Below are 14,839 nucleotides of genomic sequence, written 5' to 3' on the forward strand. Positions count from 1 at the left end.
TTCATGGTATTTCTCAGTCAAAATCTGGTGAGATTGCCCATGTCATCTGAATGCTGAAATCGGTAGTTTTCAATTTAGTGTTTGCACATAAGGAAAAGGCTGCAAACCTTTTGCAGTGCCTGTGTTCAGCCTGTAGACATGGCTTTATTAGGCTATTGTAGTATGTTGTTTTTGTAAATGCTCCAGTTGAAAACAAAACTAGTGCCATTAATGGAGGAGCAGGGGAAAACACATTTTGTACCAGTCTGTTGGAGCTGAATTTTCTTTAGTTGTGAACTGCATGAATTCTTAGTGGATGCCCTTACGCTGCAGAAGGGGTAAGCGATTGGCAGTAACTGAACAGTGCCTTTTGATTTGGAGCTTGGTTCAGTTTGATAATGCTGCATGGGTGTTTCTGTTAATGGCTTGTAGCTCCAGGGCAGCCTTATCTGACTGTCTGAAACAGAGTTAATAAAACCAACTGGCTGCCTCGGAGCGTGTCGCCTGCGAAGCTGGAGAGCTGTGATGTGGGGGTCAATGGGGACAGCTGCAGGGAGGTCTAACCCTGCCATCTCCTGTGCCTGCAGACCCCGACCGCATCATCGAGAAGGCGTCGCACTCGGGCATGATCAACCCCAGCCGGCAGTGGCAGACGCTCAAGCACAACGCGGGCGCCGCGCACTTCGAGTACCAGATCCGCGTCACCTGCGCCGAGCACTACTACGGCTTCGGCTGCAACAAGTTCTGCCGGCCCAGGGACGACTTCTTCACCCACCACACCTGCGACCAGAACGGCAACAAGACCTGCCTGGAAGGCTGGATGGGACCAGAGTGCAACAAAGGTTTGTGACAAATGCTCATCCTGCAGACCAGGGGCACTGGGAGGGATTTGAGGGCGGCCTGTCCAGTGACCAACTCTTTACAGGGAGAGCTGGGGGCAGGAGAAGAGTACTTTCTGCCTTGCCTTAATGTCTCAGAGAAGTCTTGGAGAGAGAGCTGGGCACTTAGCAGAAGTGTTCTTTCTCTGATTATCCGCATCTTTGCCCTTGGGAAGAAAACCCAGCCCACTGACTTCAATGGGAGTTCTGCTGCTGACTTCAAAAAGGATTTCCCCTTTGGTGCAGAACTTCAAGACAAGCAGGAAGGAGAGACTTGTTTTAGAGCTGACCTGGCAAGTGTAAAGCTTTGGTGTTTGAAAAGTCCCAGGCTTGTTTGTTCCACCTGAGATCATGTTCAACATGTTTACTAGGGAATGGCTGCTACCTAGGTAATTGGGGAAGGAGAAAGCAGGAACAGACTATCAGCTTCTCTTAATGATTGAGTTTACCTGCAATTTGAATTGCTGCTCATCTTGCTATCCCATCTGTTCTGAGATACAGCCAGAACTAAATCCACAGTAGTTAAAAGCTCCTTTGAATTAGGTGTAAAGCCAGGGAGAGTGGTCCAGATCACCTGCAAAAGGGAGAGAAGGAAAACCTGTAGACTCCAAGTGACCTGAGCTCTGCAAGGCACGATGGTTTCTCCCACATGCAAACAGCTCTTTGAACAGTACTAGGAGTGATCCCTCTGCAAAGTCAGAGGAACAGATTTCCTATAGAAAGGAAAAGCTGATAGATTTCCTATCCCAGCCAGGGAGACACCTACCTTGGTTTTCCTTCCGGTAGACTTGATTGGAGATACTGGTTAAAAGCTTGGATTCAGCAGGATTACAGTGCTGTTAGAGATTAAAACATTCCCACGAGTGTGGAGGTGCCGGAAGCGGGCAGTGTGCTGATACTCTTCTTTTTTGTTGTTTTAACAGCTATTTGTCGTCAGGGATGTAGCCCCAAGCATGGTTCTTGCACAATTCCAGGAGAGTGCAGGTAAATGCTTCCTATCCCTCCTTGCTTTCCCCCCACCCCTCCCCAGCTAATTAAACAAGTGATGCTAAACACAATAGGACTGGGGAGGGGAGGGCGTTTTGGAAGTTGTGGTTTTGAGCAAGACACATTATTCATGCTGACTTGCCCAGAATAAGGGGGGGGAGCAGGCTTTTAATGCACTGATAATTTTAAGAAGCTTTTGGTTTGTGAAGTGGTGGCACTGAGGGAGAGGGGGCTATGGGATAAATCGCGTGAATGTGCCTAATGAGCACTAACTAATTATTTCTGCATAAATAGTGCAAATGTTTGGTGGCTATGTTTTTTCCAACAGCCTGATTAATAGGTTTTTTTCAATTCCAAGCTTGAAGTACAGTGTGGCTTTTCTCTCTTCATCTCCCTTTCAGTGTTTCCCCCTCCTTCCCTCCCACCCCCTGGTTTCTTCCATCAGTAGGCAAAAGTCAAGCATTCTTTAGAATGGGATTAGTTAAATCTCTGGGTTCCTTTCCCATTGTGAGCCTGGCTCCGAGTGCTGAGAGGTTAATGGCTGGGATGAAATCTTGTCAGTGGGCTCTGATGAATGCCGAATTTTGTTGCCGTGCTTTGAAGTCCCTTCTGTCCTGGCAAGGAGACAATGGAAAGCAGATTTTATCCATAACCCAACAATTAAATATCTGGAATGCCTTAAAATATGCAGCACATATTTACAGCACAGGAAAGTCTTGTCCCTTACCCTTAGAGGGGTAGTGGATATTAAATGTGGGTATTCTTTATCAGGCAGGTTCCAAGTTGCTGCATGTTACCCTTTATCATTTCTGTTTACAACTGAGAGCTTCTGAAGTTACAAAAATATTCATATTGATCCTGTGTAGGAAGAGTTAAAAGTGAAGTTTGGGTATTCCTGAATAAGACTCAGAAGTTTGAAGGAATAGAAAGTAATTTTTCTGCCTAACAAGCATATTGGTGGATCCTGTGTTGCTGGAAACCTTTGCATGAAGTGGACTAGAGTTCCTACAGGAACTGGATCTGGAGCGTCTGACAGATTATTCTATAAGAATTCAGCCTAAACAGCTGTAGTGGCTCTTTCATTTCATCTACTTCTGTAATTCATGCTTCAAAAACAAAACAAAACAAAAAAATGAACCAAGGAACCATCTGAAAGTGAGGTGGGAAGTAACCTCTCATCCTCACAGAGCTGTGGCAAAGTGAAAGTCCAGCCAGGGGAGGAACTGTTGTCACTTGTCCTGTGATTTTAATGTTCAGCAGCACTGATATGAGCTGGTTAACCCCCAGAGCACCAAATCTAAATCTTTTTTTAATTAAAAAAAAGCCTAACAAGTAGTAGGAAGTGTGGGGGGACCAGATGGTGAGAGGAGCATATCAGTCAGGGCTACCAGTGATTTGTGCTGCTGTCATCAGAATAAACATGCCTTGTAGGGGTTGCTGTCTCCTAGTCAGAACAACAGGCTTTGTTTCCAGATTTTTTTTCTTCCCTTTCTCTTTCTAAGTCTGTTGCCTCCCACTCACTGCCCAGACATGCACTAGTGCTCTTATTTACTTAAGGTGCAACTTTCCCACACTTGATTTGCATAGTCTTGAAACAATGCTGTCCTTCTGGTGCTTTCAGATAACTTCTGCTTGCCAAGTTAGACCACTATCTTTAAAGTGAACACAGAAACAAGATTTTATTTTCTTTTAAGTTTTGATGAGTCATATAGCCTGTATGCTACAAATGCAACAGGGTTTAAAAATAACATCCGAGCAGAAACTGCTCTGTGTTCTGGTACAACAGACAACTTGCAAACGTTCTTAAAATATCCTTTTCCCTTTTGCTGCCAGTCACTTTCTTCAATGCAGGCCGGCCAACTAAACCATTTTTTACTCATGAATCACTATACAAGGAAAGTTAGCTTTAAATTTCTCATGAGAAACTGCTGCATACATATTATTAAACATGAGTTAGTACTGTGAATCTTTCTCTGGAATTGATATGCCACTTTTTTTCTTTCCCCTAAATGCCCATAGCCTTATCCAATTTTGTTTGTTATGTTTTGAAGCTGATGTTTGAAGTAGTACCTTTGGCTCTAAAGCTCGTGATTTTTTTTTTTCCTGTGTGGTGTGGGGTTTTTAAATTATTTTGCTTTCTTCACACTTGTTCTAAAGAAAACAAAACCCACCACCACTTTGATTTGATGGGAGTAAAATCAGTCCTCAATTTGGATACTTGCTTTTGCAGGTGAGGTCCCTCAGTTTGGCTTGTGTGCAAGCTCTCAGGCAAGATGCTTTGTATGCAACACAAATTAAAAGGGTCTGGTCCTAAATTTTGATCTTTGTGCATTCTCAGTATATGCCCTGTACAGAAGGGTGTTCCAAGAGGTACTTGAGGGAGATTGTTTTGCCTTATCTGGGTTTTTTTCATGTTCTTTGCACTGACTGGCTTTTTTTAACACACACACACTAACAAGAATTTCCCATTGACTTTGAAAAGGCTGCTATTGTGATAGCTATTAAAGAAGAAAAGTTAATTAGGATGCAGTTTGTCACCTGAGATTTTTAGAAGGGAAGTTGGACTTACCACTGGCTGTGTGTGATTATCCATTGGATAGATCCTTCTGGCTTTTTCCCATGAGAAGAAATTGCCAGGAGAAGAATGGTGGGGGGTTTTACAAATAGAAAGCTTAGCTGACTTCTGTAAGGCTGAGGTTTGTTTTCATAATTTAGTGACAGCTTAGTGCATAATTGCTGCTGATCAATTACTCTCAGGACCTGTTAATGAAATACAGTACCTCAAAAAGCCCTTGCTTTTCATTTTCAACTTGTTTTGCTTGTTCCTATCTATAGATTCACTTTAATCTGAAGGATCCTTGGTCTGTCTTGCTAGTGAGAACTAAATGAAATCCAAAATAAGCTTTCCCTTAAGGGGGCTTTACTTTAAAAGAACGTCTTCCTTTTAAGTAGAGAATTCAGGTAGCTCATCGATGGCGACAGTAAAGAATTCAAATAGTAGTAAATTCTCCAGAAATTAAATTCAAAAATAGTAGTAAATTCTCCAGTAAATTCTCAGTGTTTCTCAGAACTGGACATGATTTAGTTGTTCCCTGCAAAGAGGTTATTAGCACAAATCAAACTCAGAAGCACACTGACAGCTGATCTCTGAGCACGTGTTTTCCCTGCCGTGCTGTCCTCATGCCTGACTGTGGCCCAGTCCACATACTGGCCCTGTGTGTGTCTCTCCATTCAGAATAAGGGTGCCTTCTGGTAGAGCAGGGAACTCCTCGTGTTTTGCTACTGCCTTGCCAAGGGCTCAGATTGCTGGTTATGGTTTTGTTTGTCTTCCTGCAAACCCAGCGTGGCTGAAACGCCTGGAACCTTGTATTCATGAGGATCTCTGGATAACTATTGTTTCCACTGACTTTTTCTTCCCCCCTCAATTTATAAAGCACCCTGTCAAAATCCAGAGATTGATTTGTAGTGCACACCCACCCTCTCTGCCACATCTATATAGGCTCCAAAAGAGTGTTATTGTGCTGAATGGCCTCATGCTGGTTTTCTCAGAACAGTTATTCTTTTGTCAGGAGGCCGGCTACAGAGACCTTGGCAAAACTACCAAAATGTTTGTTTACAAGAAACCATCAAACAATCCTTGAATAGCTTCTCCCCTCCCCTCATCCTGCCCTTCTCCCCCACTTCCCAGCCTTTCTTCAAGCTTTGGAGTTGCACACTCATATCTACATACAGCAGTTATGATGGGTTTGGGTTTGTTTCCCTGTTCTGATTTTTTTTCCCTTTTTTTTGCTCTTTTACTGAAGGTGTCAGTATGGATGGCAAGGCCAGTACTGTGATAAGTGCATTCCACACCCGGGATGTGTCCATGGCACTTGCATTGAACCATGGCAGTGCCTCTGTGAAACCAACTGGGGTGGTCAGCTCTGTGACAAAGGTATGCTAATGCCAGAGGGCCGTGTCACACTGGGATGTCAGCGCTGGCAGACTGTGCACACGGGGCTCAGTGAGCTGCTGAAACGTGCTGGCAGCGTGCTGGCCCTCAGCTCCTGCCCTTGTCCCACTGCTGTTCAGGTGTGCATCTGTCCTTAGCCTGTCCCCGTCCTGTCCCGCTCCTCTGTGGGCATGCGTTCTGTAACGGCTCTGGGAGAGCAGAACAAAGCACGTGGGGATGTTCCTGTAACCTTCCAGCCTGGCTTTAACATCCTCCCCTCCTGCAGATCTGAACTACTGTGGAACCCACCCGCCCTGCCTGAATGGCGGTACCTGCAGCAACACTGGCCCTGACAAATACCAATGTTCCTGCCCTGAGGGCTACTCAGGACAGAACTGTGAAATTGGTAAGTGTTGGATGGAGCTGCTGAGATTAAGTGCCACCTCACAGTTAATTCTTGCCAGCTTTTGGTGCCTGGTTTTGGATGCACTGTATGAGATGGAGGAAAACTCAATTTGTAGCGTACCCAGCCAGGGCTGGGTACAAAGATGCAGCCTTTCCTGTTCTAATGCTTTGTCATGACTGTGTGGTGTCTCTGGACATCAGCCTTCTGCTCACTGGGGAGGTCACTGTGTGGCCGTGGCCCCAGCAGGTGCCAGTCGGCGTGCTGGTGAGCTTAGCTGGAGCGAGACTTTCTGCCAGCCAGGAAATTCCTGGCTCTTGCAGGAGCAGGGCTGGCTTGTGGTGGCATTGCTGTAGCCTCTGCCTGATGTCCTTCTGTCCCTCTGCAGCGGAGCACGCCTGCCTCTCCGACCCTTGTCACAACGGGGGAAGCTGCCTCGAGACATCCACGGGATTTGAATGTGTGTGTGCTCCTGGCTGGGCTGGACCAACCTGCACTGACAGTGAGTCCTTTTCAGTGTTCTTTCAAAATGTGCCAGTTTGCTGGTTTTGATCAGTCTTTCTAATCCCTCATAACCTTACAGGGCAGACTACTTAACCTTTCCCAGCCTGAGCATTGCTTCCAGCAACCATTTACACCCCTGTGCACTCTCTTCCCCTTTGCTTGTACCAGGGGTTTTGTCAAGTACAGGGGAAGGAATAGCCCAAAGGCTCCTGAAAGAAGTGGAATGCTGAATTCTTGTAGCATTCTGGCAGGTTGTTAAAAATGCTGCTCTGAGGGTCTTGCTGGATCCAAATAGGACTTCCATTTGCAAAAGGCCACAGGGGTAAACTTTTCCCCCAGTGCTTTGAACCTCCTTTTCACATTACTCCTCTCTTTAAGTGAGGCTTTTGCTGAAATCAAAGATAACCTGTAAATTTCAAGTAGAAGTCATGTTGTTCTTCTGTTCCTCAGGGAAAACCTGAGTAGCAGCAACCATTTGTCAGACTTGTCAGTTATTGCCATTGCCAGTCTGGTAGTGGAGCTAAGCCTCTCCTTATTCTGCATTACAGATATTGATGATTGTTCTCCGAATCCCTGTGGTCATGGAGGAACTTGCCAAGATCTAGTTGATGGATTTAAGTGTATCTGCCCACCTCAGTGGACTGGCAAAACATGCCAGCTAGGTAAGAACTGCTTTCTCTTCATCCAGTGGTGTTCCAGAGCTGGAAAAGATAAATACAAAAGGGATCATAGTCCTGCATTACTCATGGTCATGTTTCTGAAGCCTGTGGAAGTATTTTGGCACATTGAAGACATTCAGTGTCTGTTCGCAGGACTGAGGTCTAGGTCAGTGTCCAAGAGCAGTGTGGCTTCCATCACCTTACTTCTGCATGCTGGCACTTGAAGGAAATAGTTAACAGAGACATCCTTCAAACCAGAACTGCCCTGAAGTGGGGAGGCTGCATGTTGTGCCTCCCAGTCCCGCCCCCACATGTGCTTCTCCCCCTTAGCCCTGTGAGAAAGTTGCTGTATCTCCTCAACCATATCAACTCCTCCAGACCCAGGAGCTCCCAGCTGGGTTCCAAAATGGGAATGATCTCACGGAGAGTGAGCTGGCTGCATTCTTTACACAACACACTCATCCCAGTGACCAGGCTGCAGCATTCCTCCTTCAGAATGCTCAGCTGAGATGCGTGTGTGGGGGCAAGTTGCTCTTAATGAGTGGCTGGGTAATTGTGAAATAATTAGCGTAGCCTGTATGTCCTAATTGCAGAGAAACTGAAAGAGCCTTCAGAGGCTGATGATGATTGACTTTTGTTCCTTCAAGTCACGCTAATCCCGGCTGTATGCTGCAAGTTCCTCTTAGCTCCGGAGGAACTGCTGGTTATTGCTGGGGTGTGGGCTTCTCCCTTCCCCCCTGAATGTTCCCCTTGGTCTTCCAGATGCCAATGAATGTGAGGGCAAGCCCTGTGTTAATGCCAACTCCTGCAGGAACCTGATTGGCAGCTACTACTGTGACTGCATTACTGGCTGGTCTGGCCACAACTGTGATATAAGTAAGTGTCCATATCCTTGGGTTTATTAACAGACAGCTCTTTGGGCATATGTGCCCCTGAGTTCTGAGCTCAGTTTAAACACTGGGCAGAGCCCCAGCAGTTGATGTTTTCAGAAAGGGAGTAGTTGGTGCCGAATGAAAATACACAATTTTATCAAAGTCATTAGCCTGTACCATAGCTATATTCTGATAAAGGGACTAAAACAATGATGTGAAGTTTTACTGCCTCTCCTAGAAGAATCGCGAAAGGTTTCCCACCCATTATAATAACCTTATCTCAAGGAAGGCATGCAGGAAACTTGACAAAAAGTTTATCTAGCTGCAGTTTTAGAGAGACCTGAACTCTCTATCTAGTGTAAATATATTTTTGCCTTCTAACCGTGCTAATTTTATTGCAGATATTAACGACTGTCGTGGACAATGTCAGAATGGAGGATCCTGTCGGGTAAGCTGTTCTTGTTTTACCTTGGTTTACCCAAGGCTTGCAACGGTATCTAAAACATTTGAGCCTAAGCACAAAAAGTTTGGAAAATAGCAAATAGCTGGTACAAATGTTCATGTCCCCTTGGGGGAGGGCCTATGTCATGCTATAACATGTTGAGATATGTCTGTAGAACAGTAAGGGCAAAAAACTTCATAACTTCAGTAAATGACTCATTTTCACTGCCAGTGTCACCAGTGAACAAGCTGGTGGTTGTGCAAACTGCCTATTGGAAATGTAGGCACTTCCCTTCAACCTGTGGATTAATGTATCCTGCCTGGAAATTCAGAATATAAACTGGGACTGGGTGGTCTGTGTGTGTGTGCGTTTGGTTTTTTCCCCTCTAAATATTTTGGACATTGAGATGATTTTTTTTTTAACTTTAAAAAAAATATTTTTCTTAATAAGAATATATCAAGAGAGGAACAACATTAACTCTGAAACTTTTTTTTGTTCTTTCCCAGGACTTGGTTAATGGTTATCGGTGTATCTGTTCACCTGGCTATGCAGGAGATCACTGTGAGAAAGACATCAATGAATGTGCAAGTAACCCTTGCATGAATGGGGGTCACTGCCAGGATGAAATCAATGGATTCCAATGTCTGTGTCCCGCTGGTTTCTCAGGAAACCTCTGTCAGGTAAGAAGGCCGGGTGAAAGGCAGGCCCTCAGCCAGTGCCGTTTGTTCCAACGCTCCGGATCTGAGCATGGAATGCCTTGCATCCAGTGAAGCATAGTATAAAGTTGTACTTGATATCGCTGTCAGTCTGCCAAGAAACTGCTTGATTAATATATATTGGGGCGGGGGAAGAAACCAACAAACCCCTGACAGGCTGTGGAGGATTCTCTTTGTTAAGCAGACTGCAGCGTTTGCACGTCAGGCTTTGTGGAGCTCTCACTATTAACTTTGGCAGTTTAATATCGAGAGTTGTCTGCTGGAATAGTGGCGAGCGGGACTGAACTCTGTGTGCTATGAATGATTCTTTGAGGCAGCAGATAAAAAGGTCAGATTCCACAATGTCAGCCTGTCGTGGTGAGGGAAAGCCATGATAAACCTCTTTCACTCAGCTTTCCCTCACTCCCTTTCCCCCCCTTCCCATTTCCCTTCCCTCTCTGTGCACTACTTACAGCTGGACATAGATTATTGCGAGCCAAATCCGTGCCAGAACGGCGCCCAGTGCTTCAATCTTGCCATGGACTATTTCTGTAACTGCCCCGAGGATTACGAAGGGAAGAACTGCTCCCACCTGAAGGATCACTGCCGCACCACTCCGTGTGAAGGTTCGTGTTGCTTTGGGGGTGAAGGGCCGTGGCTGCCAATGGTTCCTGCCCTGCCCTCGCTGGGGCCCTAACGCAGCTCCAGCAGGGGAGTCCCTGGAGTAGCTCTGCTATAAAGAGGCTGAATTTTGCCCTCTGCCTTAGGCCTCTCTCTGTGTGAAAAGATGAGTGATAATTCTAAGTATCAGCTATTAAAGACAGCATTATGTCCATGTGGACAGAAAGCACAGGTAGCAAATAGCCTGATGCATTTATTCCAGGCTGTGGATGTGTTCCAGCAATCATCAGATAAGATGCTGTGATTATTTTATGCACAGCTGGCAGATGTTATTTTAAAGCAGCAAACATATTTGTAGTCATATGTTTATGGTTTCACTCAATGATCTTAAAGGTCTTTTCCAACCTAAATGACTCAATGGCACAAGTGTCTTCTAAGCATCCGTGGCTGGAAGTGAAAATGTTGCTCTTGAGGAATCGGGTTGCATGGGTAATTCTCATGCTGGTCTCTGCTTTCCTGCAGTAATTGACAGCTGCACTGTGGCAGTGGCTTCCAACAGCACACCCGAAGGGGTTCGCTACATCTCTTCCAACGTTTGTGGTCCTCACGGGAAGTGCAAGAGCCAGGCAGGTGGAAAATTCACCTGTGAATGCAACAAAGGATTCACCGGCACCTACTGTCATGAGAGTAAGAGCAAAAAAGAGAATCTGTTTTACTGTCCCCACTCTTACTGGGAAAAGATTCCATCCTTCCCTCCCAGCCCCCTTTTCTTCATTGTAACTCAGTGAACCTTGGAACTGCTGTAAGTTTTCATGTCCCTCTTGGGCGAGGCAGAGTGGAATTTGCTAGGCCTTGGGGAAGGTTCACAGCCATGACCCCTCTGGCCTCAAATTGTATGTTGTTGAAAACCTTATGCATACAAGGTCTGAGGGAGTTAGTAGTGGGGTTTAACGTAGATCTTAAGGACTCCTGAATTTTTTGTTTTTAATAGTAACAGGTTCATCACCTTGTGCAGTTTTTTACTCATTTGTCATCTTGCTTATAACCCTTCCTTTCCAAAGGGTATTACTAGAAATGGAAGTAGTACCAGTCTGCAGTAAGACAATGACTCCTAGTAACTGTACTTCTAGTTTGACCTTTTTTTCCCCCCTTTTTTTAATCCTCTTCTTTCTTCCCAATTGTTGCAGATATCAATGACTGTGAAAGCAACCCCTGTAAAAATGGTGGCACTTGCATTGATGGCATCAACTCCTACAAATGCATTTGTAGCGATGGATGGGAAGGAACATATTGTGAAACGAGTAAGTTATCCATGCTTCAGCACACAGCAGGATCTCTTGGGAAAACATTGGGAAGGAATGGCTGGTACTGTCAAGATGACAGTGACCTATGTCAATAAACTCTGCTTCAAAGGCCACAGAGGACTAGATCCTCCCACCAAGTCCCAGTCTTTTGCATTGGAACTAAGTCCAAGTTACAAAGCTGGACTGGGATTAGGGCCTGGCTCTCTCACTGTTGAGTTTCCTGTTCTATCCTTTGGATAACTTCCAGGAAGAAACCCTTGGCATTAGTAGATGCCACTTTATGGCCTGTCTGCGTATCATACTTGCATTTTGTCAATCTCAGGAACAGGAGAGGAGTTGAGTGCTCTGCTCCTTTCCCCTGACTAACAGGGTAGTTTATGTAATAGGCTTTTTCACTGAAACAAGATTACAAACAAAATGAAAACAAACTGGAGGACTGGGGTGAAACACTCTTCATCTATGTGACAGTGCTTAAAACTTTAAAATACTGACTTAGGCATTTAATCCACAATTGAAACACAGGCCAAAATTAGGGGTAGGTTATGCTCCTTTCAAGCATTGTGTTTGTCAGTTCTGTAAACACGACTGAGCCTGTTTTCTCTCCTTAACATATCCAGATATTAATGACTGCAGTAAAAACCCTTGCCACAATGGAGGAACTTGCCGAGACTTGGTCAACGACTTCTTCTGTGAATGTAAAAATGGGTGGAAAGGAAAAACTTGCCACTCCCGTAAGTTCAGCATTTCCAAATCATACCAGACGTGTTCTGATAGGCTGCTTGAACTCATTGCCCTAAGGGAGCACCAGCATTAAGGACAGTTTGGGTTTTCCACAGGTGACAGCCAGTGCGATGAGGCGACGTGCAACAATGGGGGGACGTGCTACGACGAGGGGGACACTTTCAAGTGCATGTGTCCTGCAGGATGGGAAGGAGCCACTTGTAACATAGGTAAATAGCCTGCACAATCGCCAGGAAGCAGATGCAGCGCTGCAGCTCTGACCTCAGCTGTTCCTCTTGGCTCAGGCTTGAGGGCTTTCTAACAACTGAGCGGCAAATGTTGTTTGTGTTACAGCGAGGAACAGCAGCTGCCTGCCAAACCCCTGTCACAACGGTGGTACCTGTGTGGTCAGCGGGGACTCCTTCACTTGTGTCTGCAAGGAGGGCTGGGAAGGACCCACGTGCACCCAGAGTAAGTCAGCTCTGCTTGAACTCTTCCAGAGTGTTGCATGATGAGAACATGAGCTCATCCTGTCGCCCTTGGAGTCAAGATTGAATCCAGAAGGGAAAGCTTGTTTGATGTAGGCTTTAGCATCACCTGAATCTTTGTTTTTAATGACTTTATGTGATACAGCCTTGACCTGGGCATGAGAAAGTTGCAAATGAGCTAAGTGGAGACAGATGTTGTCTTGTTTTCTCCTGCATTCTTTTTCTACGAGCAGCTCTGTCTGCTTCCATTTTTTTCCCCCCCGTTAGATTCTTTACAAGGATCTCTTCCTGCATACATGTGTTCCACAATGTAGTTAACAAATTTTGTGCTACAAGCCTGGAATCAATTTAGTAGAGAATTTCAGCATGTTTTTGTAAAAGTTGAGCTAAGTATAACTTGGGCATTAGGGGAAGTTTGATCATTCTTTACTGCCAGTAGAGCCATATTAGCCAAAGCCTACAATGTTTAATGCTGTCTGTCTTTGCTTTGCAGACACAAATGACTGCAGTCCTCATCCTTGGTAAGTTTGTTATGTTTATCCTTTGCTCTTTTTGTTGCTTTAGAATTCTGGGTTCCTTTTATCTGTGGCAGTTTTTAATGTCTGTGCTAATTGTCCACAGTTACAACAGTGGCACTTGCGTGGATGGAGAGAACTGGTACCGCTGTGAGTGTGCTCCAGGCTTCGCCGGGCCCGACTGCAGGATCAGTGAGTGTTCCCATGGCTCTCTGCCTCACTTCTTGTCTCTCTTGAATCTTGTCGCAAGACAATCATCTTAATTGAGTTAAGTAGTAGATCACATGAGTGATAGGTGTCTTGTGTCATCTCTATCCATACCTGGAGCTGTAGCAGATTTGGAGAAGGCAAAATGACACTGAAAATGAAAGAAATTTAAAGTCTTTCAGCTGGAGCTGAAACCTCTTGGTTCAGCCGAGTGGGCAAAATGCCCTTTGGGACAGCTTTCCCTTGTGTTTGTGTGGCCCAGACTTCTGCTTGAGATGAAAGTGTGCCAGCCAAAAACCTTGTCAATTAATAATCCACCTCCAAGCCCTGAGGTGATGTATGTGCTTCCCTGTAATTTAATAATAATTACAGGTAGGAGGACACTTTTTTTAATAACAGCCATGGAATAGAAGTCTCACAGCAGCAATAGAGCCAGGAAGGGTTTAACATTGCCATCAGCTGAAGAATCTAGTGGGGGACAAAACTGGAGCACATCAGAGGAGAGGAGAGGAAGTGTGTCTTTGTAGGAAGGAATGTGTCCTTGCCCTGGAAAGCTCGAGTAGCCACAGGGGTCAGGTTTTGATCTTTGTTAGTGCCACACAGCAGAAATGTCAAAGGACTTTTCTGAGGTTATACTGGTGCTGCAAGCAGGAATCCATGTCCCAGTAGACACTAGAAAATGAACATAAAGCTCCAGTAGGCGATTCTATCCCATGTTTGCTTTTTTCCTGACAAAACAAAAGCATACTATGGAGTTACTGTTCGGTTTCCTCTCCTTCTCATCACAGACATCAACGAATGCCAGTCCTCGCCCTGTGCCTTTGGAGCCACGTGTGTGGATGAAATTAACGGGTACCGTTGCATTTGCCCCCCGGGTCGCAGTGGTCCAGCATGCCAAGAAGGTATTCCAGATGCCAGAGCTGAGCCTAGCACTTGTAGCAAGAGCTGTATAATTGCACATTGGTGGGTTTGTGGTTGTATGGGGTTGGTTTTGGGGCACACTATCTGTTGTTTTTTAAAGCAAGTATCCTTATTGAAGAAGCAACTCAGTGGGAAGTTGAGATAAACTTTGAAAAGGCATTTGTTTCCTATTTTTAGCTTATAATTCTGTTCAATCTCTCCTCAGTTACAGGAAGGCCTTGCATTACCAGTGCTCGAGTCATTCCAGATGGGACTAAGTGGGATGACGACTGCAATACCTGTCAGTGTCTGAATGGAAAAGTCACCTGTTCTAAGGTACAGCTGTGCTGTGGTTTGGCTTACAGCACCCTCTGTGCCCTGGCCAGTGGATTCTCACAGTGTTCATCCTCCCTAGGTTTGGTGCGGCCCTCGGCCCTGTGTGCTGCACGGCAAGGGCCCTGGCGAGTGCCCTGCTGGCCATGCCTGTGTCCCTGTGCGGGATGATCACTGCTTCACCCGCCCGTGTGCCGCCATGGGGGAGTGCTGGCCCTCCAACCAGCAGCCTGTGAGGACCAAGTGCAACTCAGACTCCTACTACCAGGACAACTGTGCCAACATCACCTTCACCTTTAACAAAGAAATGATGGCCCCGGTGAGTAACAGCAGCTCGCTGGGCTGTGGCACACACAGACCCATTTCCAGAGCATGGAGTGATGTTTTCCATAGGGAAAACT

The 14,839-nt window shown here is 45.6% G+C and overlaps 1 protein-coding gene across 1 annotated transcript in view; it reads left to right on the top strand.

The window, feature by feature from the left end:
* JAG1 (jagged canonical Notch ligand 1) overlaps positions 1 to 14,839 on the top strand; it is a 36,200-nt gene that overhangs the window by 17,401 nt on the left and 3,960 nt on the right. Inside the window, exons 5-24 of the mRNA XM_066547772.1 lie at positions 567 to 821; positions 1,781 to 1,841; positions 5,648 to 5,778; positions 6,062 to 6,181; positions 6,567 to 6,680; positions 7,231 to 7,344; positions 8,104 to 8,217; positions 8,615 to 8,661; positions 9,162 to 9,335; positions 9,826 to 9,976; positions 10,494 to 10,658; positions 11,159 to 11,272; positions 11,893 to 12,006; positions 12,112 to 12,225; positions 12,350 to 12,466; positions 12,977 to 13,004; positions 13,105 to 13,190; positions 13,994 to 14,107; positions 14,332 to 14,441; positions 14,521 to 14,757. Of these exons, the coding sequence (XP_066403869.1) occupies positions 567 to 821; positions 1,781 to 1,841; positions 5,648 to 5,778; positions 6,062 to 6,181; positions 6,567 to 6,680; positions 7,231 to 7,344; positions 8,104 to 8,217; positions 8,615 to 8,661; positions 9,162 to 9,335; positions 9,826 to 9,976; positions 10,494 to 10,658; positions 11,159 to 11,272; positions 11,893 to 12,006; positions 12,112 to 12,225; positions 12,350 to 12,466; positions 12,977 to 13,004; positions 13,105 to 13,190; positions 13,994 to 14,107; positions 14,332 to 14,441; positions 14,521 to 14,757 (2,480 nt within the window). The remainder of the gene's footprint in view (positions 1 to 566; positions 822 to 1,780; positions 1,842 to 5,647; positions 5,779 to 6,061; positions 6,182 to 6,566; positions 6,681 to 7,230; positions 7,345 to 8,103; positions 8,218 to 8,614; positions 8,662 to 9,161; positions 9,336 to 9,825; positions 9,977 to 10,493; positions 10,659 to 11,158; positions 11,273 to 11,892; positions 12,007 to 12,111; positions 12,226 to 12,349; positions 12,467 to 12,976; positions 13,005 to 13,104; positions 13,191 to 13,993; positions 14,108 to 14,331; positions 14,442 to 14,520; positions 14,758 to 14,839) is intronic.

Source organism: Molothrus aeneus, chromosome 3 (assembly GCF_037042795.1).
Source record: "Molothrus aeneus isolate 106 chromosome 3, BPBGC_Maene_1.0, whole genome shotgun sequence".
NCBI classification, from domain to species: Eukaryota; Metazoa; Chordata; class Aves; order Passeriformes; family Icteridae; genus Molothrus; species Molothrus aeneus.